The sequence below is a fragment of the Hibiscus syriacus genome, unplaced genomic scaffold (genome assembly GCF_006381635.1).
Source record: "Hibiscus syriacus cultivar Baekdansim isolate YM2019G1 unplaced genomic scaffold, ASM638163v2 tig00110474_pilon, whole genome shotgun sequence".
Taxonomy (NCBI): Eukaryota; Viridiplantae; Streptophyta; class Magnoliopsida; order Malvales; family Malvaceae; genus Hibiscus; species Hibiscus syriacus.
In genome coordinates, this window is record NW_024062753.1 from 567,501 (window position 1) to 575,899 (window position 8,399).

Sequence of the window (8,399 nt, forward strand, 5' to 3'; positions counted from 1 at the left end):
GTTTGTTGGACAAACGCCGCAATAGGTGTTAATATTTGGTGGCTTTTTCCAACAAACGCCGCAATAGGTGTTGATATTTAGCGGCGTTTTGTCCACAAACGCCGCAATAGGTCTTGATATTTAGCGGCGTTTTTCCCACAAACACCGCAAAAGATCTGGTATATAGCGGCGTTTTAAGATACAACGCCGCTAATTACCTCTCTATAGCTAAAAGAAATTGATTTTGCAAATTAAAACTAATTTGTCAAATGTTGTTTTCTACTCTTTTATTACCCAAATTTAACCTGTAGCATTTTCCAATAAACTTGACATCGATAACAACAACTTAAAATCCATAACAAGAAAAATGAAATCCATAATAATAAATCAAAGTTTACATTAACATAAATATAATGTAGTTCAACATTATTAACTAATAAACATAATATCTAAGATATTTTGTTTCTAATCTTACACATCTTCAAAACTCTTCGTCACAATGAGGCGCTTAAATTCAAAGAGATAAATCCAATTTATATGGGAAAACAATGATGCAGAGCTAGTATCGTCCTGTCATTTCTTGCACAGATATTTTGCTTCATGAGGTCTTACTCCAATTGGCATGCCACTTGAAAAGGCCCCATCCATGGCAATGCAAACCCGATCTCTAGTTTCATATCCAATAAATCATCAGTTATATGAAAATCCATATCTTACGTTAAAAAGTTAACAACACATTTCTGCATGGTCAGTCCCAACAGTCAACAACTCTATGGCATGGGCAACCTTCATGATGATAAGCAAAATATAGAGATAGATCTTAATAATTGTCCAGAAACATCCAAGCTTGAATTTCTGATAACTTCTAACAGATTATCGGACCAAACATATTTTAAATCATAGTACCCAGAAAAAGGCTCCAAAACTCCAGAAAAATGAAAGGTTAGAAAGAAAGCAAAAGTGCGTGAGCAAGGTTCTCATGATGGGTTATTCCCAGTAGGTCTTCCCTTCAAACTCACGAAATTTCATACTTCATTATTATACTATTCGACCGCATCTTTGCACTCATCAAAGTTTCGATTAAATGAACCTAAATATTGAATTCAATTTCTTGCTTGCAAAGATATACATTATAATATCTATGTTAGTAAATTTAATAGGGTTTGAACTATATACACATGATTTAATTAATAATAACGCTCTCTTTTAGTCTTTTTTATGTTAAAAAGTAACGAATGAAAGAGCTAATGAGAAGACAGTTTAATCGAGAAATCACCAAAACAACCCTAAGAGCAGAAGAAAAACGATTCTTTCGACTGAACAATGCAGATTCGATAGAAATTTTAAAACATACACAAATATCTCATTGAATGAAACAAAAATATGTTCCCTTTTTCTTCTGCTAGCTGATCCTGTGATTGGCATCCTTGACATAGCATGTCTTAAAAGAATTATAAGGAATTACAAAGTTCAGTTAGAATTAACAAACAAAGATCTATCAGCTAAGAGTATTCAGATGACTAACCAATTATAGACTATAAATCTTTGGCAACTTCAGCAGTTGCACTGCTAATACAATTGGAGATGCGAAAATTGACACAAGCAATGCCCCTGAGAGAAAAAAAAATAAGCATCAACAATGAGTCCAAGTTTATTAGAACGGCTGATTCAAAGTAGTTTTAAACGCAAATTTCTTAACTCACTCATTCTTACAAGCAACAAAGCTTACCGATTGAATCATCTCGTTGTATAGTCCTTCAGCCATTCCCAATTCTCCTAATTTCACAAAGCCTGAGATCACAGCACATTATGGAATGCAATCACTCACAAGTTCGGCTTCCTGCATCTTCTTCAGGTAGCATTTCGCTACGTGTGGTAAATCTGCGCTAGCTAAAATCTGTATAAGAGAACTATAACCGCATTTATCCGTAACTGCACCGTGACACTGCATGCTATCAAATAGCCAACATGCTTTATCGTAGCTCTTCGCTATCCCGTCTTTGATCATTACATTAAACTCAAGGACAGTAAGTCATTATGTTATTTCCAAGAATAAAAACTAAAACCATAAAAATTAACTTATTAAAGACTATTTGAAATGATAATCAGAATTTACAGAGCTATGAACTTGAAGCAAAATAAGGATGTTAAAGATGAAATTTGTCTCATCTTAAACATAGAATTTACGGCCCACGGGCAAAATACTTATTAACTCCATTCCCAATTTTGGACCCCCCTCAATTATAAAATATCAGCTTTCATTAGCAAGATAAAAAGTCAAACTGTCCCTGATTATTTCAAGCAGACAATTTCATTCAACAGAATGAAAACCTAAAAAATGGATTCAATGAGAATATGAACCTAAAAATGGATTCAATGAGAAAAGATTAGGTAATGAGCAAGAAGGTGAAAAATAGATAACGAACCTTTCGCGCATCACCACTCTCATTCCATAGAAAACGCCATTAATGCAACATCTTCTAAAGATCATTCTATTTTCAGTTAGTGTTCAAGTTTTGTCAGTCATTATGTACTCAACTTGTCCAAGGTCCTCACTTATTGCTGTGCCACATAAAAACAAACCAATTTTATCAAAATATACATTCACTAAAATCTATGGCAGAATCCAACCATGTAGCTAAATAATTGCATATAATTCTTTTCAAAAACAACTCCTATATAACAAAGTTTTTGTTGTAAAAATAAACTTAATATATAGTAAGGAAAAAAGAGAGAGGTAAGAGTTGTGAAAAGTAAAAAAAGGGAGAAAGATAAACAAAAGGAAGTTAAGTGTGCCAAGTCATAAAAGACTCAAACATTTGAACAGATAATGTTCAGTTTGAGTGACATCAACTTAGCTACCAGCTTTGTATACTAAGAAGGGCACTCCAACTAATTGATTTCTTGGAAAAAATACTTACTTCGTTGCATGTGAAGGAATACCAGTCTCATAATCTATCTCTCAGAATCCCAATCAATAAACTTTGCATATAAACTTTTCACAAGATCCAGAGAGACCTGCAAAAAAAGGCTTGATGGTTAACAAGATAAAATATCTGAGAAAGAACTCAAATATGGAAATAAAATCAAAAATTGAAGCAAAAACAAGATTAGAAGCAAAAATTAAAGGATATTTAAGATGAAGCTTATATTCTCATCTATTCGAGACCTTACTTCAAGTAAAGAAACCAATCATCTCCCAACCACCGAACCTAAGAGTATAGAAAATAACCCATTAATCCAAGAGATTTTAACTTGGCCATCAATACAAGGACATGTGTCTACAATAAATTTAAACTAGAACTAGTTTCTGACACCCACTTGGATTTCTATTAACAATCAAATGATTGAACAAAACATTCTACACTTGTCCTACTAGTCCTAGTACAATCAAATGAACTAAAACATTTCTACATTGGTAAAGTTGTAATGCATTCCTAATCATATTATAATCATGCCATAATATTATTATTATTTTAAACTCAAAACTCACATCACTGTTGCACCATATTTGATCTAGTCAATGTCTCGCGTAACACAGTACAGTGACTAGCTAAGAACCTTCTGTGCTATTAGTGGCAAGCTGGTCCGTTCAGTATATCAAGGTTCATACCAAAAAAAAAAAGAAGAGCATGGGAAACAATTCAAAATCATTAGTATTTTATATTGGGTTACCTTAATAGATATGGGTATCATGATGGAACACAGAAGCTCAAAACGAAGAGGAATGGCCAATAGCTCATACCATGGACCTTCAAGCGGATATAGAACATACCATTGCTGCAACAAAAAAGTGGGTACAAAGTCAACACATTGTTGCATATAATATTTGGGGGGGGGGTGCGATTCTTTGTGCAAAGCTTCATGATAAAAAATGACTGAAGAATAACAAAAATCCAGAAAATATATGGAAAACCACACATGCATGGAGGAAAGGCAACTGAGCAGCAAGCAAATTTGAAAGAATAAGCAACGAGGATTATGCAGGTATCCCAGGGAGACACCTGCCAGGCCCAAACATCCAACTAGATATAGATTGGTTCACTGATAACTTTTTATTAATTCTAAATCTAATTATATTACAAAATATTGAAATATTAATATAAAGTATCTTGTGATGTTTTAAACGGCAGGTGTAGAATCATGGTATTGGCTTTTAATATAAGGACAACCCTCTAAGTTTACACACCGCTAATTGAGGCTTAGATAAAATCACACTGCAGAGGAAAAAGAGTGCAACGCCACCTAGTGCATACATCAGTTTGTATCCAAACCCACAAATTTCATCCCTGAACTATGTGATCACAGATCTTATACCATGATTCAGATTTTAGGATATTACCTTAATAGGAACCAAATCCACTTCAAGGAATTTAAAAGCCGAATTTTACCATAGAGCTGCAGAAATTTGGAAGCCATTGTTGCGCCTTGTCCTGCAGAGAGAATGGAAGAGAGAGATGTCTAAAAGCAATGAAAGAGGGGAATGAAAAGAATGGAGATATATGGGTTGAATGTAAGGGGAAGATGGATCAAACAATGGAGGTCGAAGGATCAAAGGATGAGAGTGGATGCGAAGAGATAAAAGGGAGGGGAGATATATTTCGATGCCCAGACTGAATCTATGAAATTAGGGTTTTGTTTCGATATGTTAAAGTAGTTTTCAGTAGCAACGTTTTTTCGTAAACGCCACTAGGTTTATATGACAATTGCGGCGTTTGGTATTAAAACGCCACTAAAGTACGAGTCTATAGCGACGTTTGTTATTAAAACGCCACAAAAGTATGTGTCTATAGCGGCGTTTGTGTAAAAACGCCACTAAAGTACGAATCTATAGCGGCGTTTGGTATTAAAACGCCACAAAAGTACGTGTCTATAGCGGCGTTTGGTATTAAAACGCCACAAAAGTACGTGTCTATAGCGGCGTTTGTGTAAAAATGCCACTAAAGTATGAGTCTATAGCATCGTTTGGTATTAAAACGCCACAAAAGTACGTGTCTATAGCAGCGTTTGTATAAAAACGCCACTACATTACGATTCTTTAGCGGCGTTTTTATACAAACGCCACTAAAGTATAGTATTTTGTGGCGTTTTTTCAAAAACGCCGCTATATGTAAACAATTACCAGCGTTTGCAGTAAAAACGCCGGTACATCCGCCGCTAAAAACTATTTTTGCTGTAGTGTTTATACATATATTTAGGTCGAATCACGTAGTGTTGAATGCATGTTTATACTCTAAAAAACATGTCAACTTTAGATCAAGTGAAACTTTCCTAAATTCAGATCAGATCGGGTGATGAGTGAAGAGATATTATCGAATATTAATAGGCCAAAATCTGATCAATCAAACCCATGACTGTCCCTAAAGACAACTCTTTCAATTTGATTTTTTTATCCTCTAATATTTATTTAAAAAGAAAATCTTTCGTCTCATCTCTGAAATCCTACTTATAATTAATCAAGATTCATCTATAATGATTATGATGTGTGTTCAAGTCGTTCAACGCCTTTATTGGAGTTTTATTATAAGAACATGAAATTCATGGCAATATTATAATTTTCTTCGTCCAATTATTTTATTTTCAACACCTTTTTCTTGATTAAAATATAACATCAATCTGAATGTAAAATAATAGTTAAACCTTAAATCTAGTAAATAAATTATTATATAATTAGACATGGAAGGTAAGCATCAATGTGGAAATAGTCGGCTCCTTTGTCATTTTGCTTCTAATTTTCTAGTACTAAATTTTATTTAATAATGGAAATATGTTGTAATAGTTAACTAATGTCATCAATGGGACAAAGGCTGGTCTAGAAAAGTGCAACATGGACCAAATCGTTGAAGAAGAAAATGCTAAGCGTTCCCACATTATATCGCTAATCTTCACATTCTTAATTGTTATTTTCGTACCAATCGAAATTTCATTTAATGGAAGAACGATTATGGTCAATTTAAAAAGAGAAAATAACATCAGTGACCAAAAATGCCTTATAATATACGATTTTAACTAATTTTTTTTTATTTACCAAAATGACCAACAAAATCGCAATACGAAATAAAAATCGCAACGCGATCTCCAGAATCGCAAATCAGTTCCCAGAATCGCAACGCGAATATGAAAATCGCAACGCAAACATATAAATCGCAACGCGATTCTGACTATCGCAACGAGTATATGTAAAATCGTAACGCGTATCCGTAAATCGCAACGACAATATGTAAAATCGCAACGCGTATCCGTAAATCGCATTGCGATTTTCATTTCGCGTTGCGATTCTCTCGTTACGATTTTCATTTCGCGTTGCGATTCTCTCGTTGCGATAGTCATTTTCGCGTTGCGATAGTCATTCTCTCATTGCGATTTTTATTAACCAAAAGACAAAACAGTGTTGCAAATTTTAGTTTCAAGAATGAACTACTACTGTTTATGTTTATTGTTTTTGGTATATCTTCACAGTGTAGTTTTTGGTATATCTAACTTGGTATGTTTATTGTTTTTGTAGAAATTTTTTTCGGCTTCATTGACATTAAGGAATAAAGTTAGCCTAGCCACTACAATTGCTTCGAAGCTTTCACATGCACAAAGAAAATTATTTGAGGAAACCTGCTTCGAGCCATGGCTGAGAGTATAGCATCCAGGTGGAGATGCTAATTTGACCCATTTGTGGCTTCAGACCATGACTAGCGATCTACCCGACAGTATACAACGTGGTGAGGAAGAGATATGGTTTCATTTTCCACCGGCGTATACTTGTTTTGGGCGGAAGGAGTTCTGCTTAATCACTGGTCTACGATTCAGACACGATGATGTAGGCTGGTATACTCGTCATATCACCCGCCCATCATGGTTATCCCGGGTTTTTCCTAATGAGTCAATAAAGAAGCTGAACTTACACGTCGACGACCTGAAGAAATTATTTAATAAGAAAGATGGTTTTACTCGGATGAATGACGTCGATGTTGTTCGAGTATGCCTTCTAGTACTTTTGTATGCCGACTTTTTAGGCAGAGAGGCCATACAACCTATTCTTCAGGAGCTAATATTATTGGTAGAGGACCTAAATGCATGGAATCTGTTTCCGTGGGGTTCGTATATATGGAAAGCTACCTGGACTAAGTTTTCGTCTGCCTTTGATGACCGCAAAAGTTTGCGTGGCAATGGGTCGAAATACACTTTGTCAGGCTTTGTTTGGGCCTTTAAGGTAAGAATTTCTATATAATGTTTTCAAAATTTATAATTAATTATTTAACAATTACTAATGTTTGTTATTATATTGTTTGTAGATTTGGATATTCGAGGCTTTCCCCAGCATGCGGACATATGCATTAAAAACTTCAAATGATATTCCTAGGGCTATTTCCTGGAAGAGGAAACGTCTGTTGGATTGGGAAGACTTAATACCATATGCGACAATAAATACTGTAAGTTAACATAAATACTATCATATATAAACAAGTTATTAATAGTATACGTTTAACTTTGTTTGAGTTTTTATATTTTTAGGAGGCCAACACTCCATTACAGAGAATGACACCCACGGAGGCTAAGCTTGCCACTGATTGGTGGCAAGCTAGTCAACGTTTTTTTGATGGCACGAATGATGAGCAGCCTCCACTTCCTCCACTTCGAGAGCCATCACCTCACCCAGAGCCATCACTTGATCGACCCGACTATACACCTCTACAACGAGAGCCATCACCTATCCTGTCACATCATCGAGCCTCTTCTCCACCATCACCTCATGATAGGCGACCGGCAAAGATGCCACGACTTCTATCTCCCTGTTCTCCACCTCCACGGGATGAGTCAAGGGAGTTACGTGATGAGGTCAATGTCTTGCGTGAGGAGATCGGTACTCTATGCGATAACGATGGTGCATGGCGTGTGGAGGTGTCTACTTTACGTGGTGAGGTTACCGCTCTACGTGAGATGGTAGTATCGTTGCAAAATAAGGTTCATACTCTACGCAATGAGGTAAGTTTAAGATTTTCCATAATTAACTTGATGATAAATTTACTCGTAATTTCACTTAGATTAATCATTTCACTTAGATTGCTTAGTAAATTTATTCGGTTGCTGCCAATACTGCTAAATTGTTTATTCTTTAACACTGTGAAGTTAGTATTTGTCTTTTGTTTTGTCTTTTGGTTGAAGTAAATTTATTCGGTTGCTGCCAATTCTGCTAAACTGTATATTCTTTAACACTGTGAAGTTAGTATTTATCTTTGTTTTGTCTTTTGGTTGAAAGTAAATTTGTTCGGTTGCTGTCAATTATGCTAAATTGTGTATTCTTTAACACTATGAAATTAGTATTTGTCTTTGTTTTGTCTTTTGGTTGAAAGTAAATTTGTTCGGTTGCTGCCAATTCTGTTAAACTGTGTATTCTTTAATACTCTGAAGTTAGTATTTCTCTTTGT

At 35.1% G+C, this 8,399-nt stretch overlaps 1 protein-coding gene across 1 annotated transcript in view; it reads right to left on the minus strand.

Moving 5' to 3' along the window:
* Nucleotides 1–1,987, minus strand: part of LOC120128116 (transcription factor MYB13-like) — a 6,848-nt gene extending 4,861 nt beyond the window's left edge. Inside the window, exon 1 of the mRNA XM_039145887.1 lies at nt 1,808–1,987. Within this exon, the coding sequence (XP_039001818.1) occupies nt 1,808–1,987 (180 nt within the window). The remainder of the gene's footprint in view (nt 1–1,807) is intronic.
* Between the last annotated feature and the right edge of the window lie 6,412 nt (nt 1,988–8,399).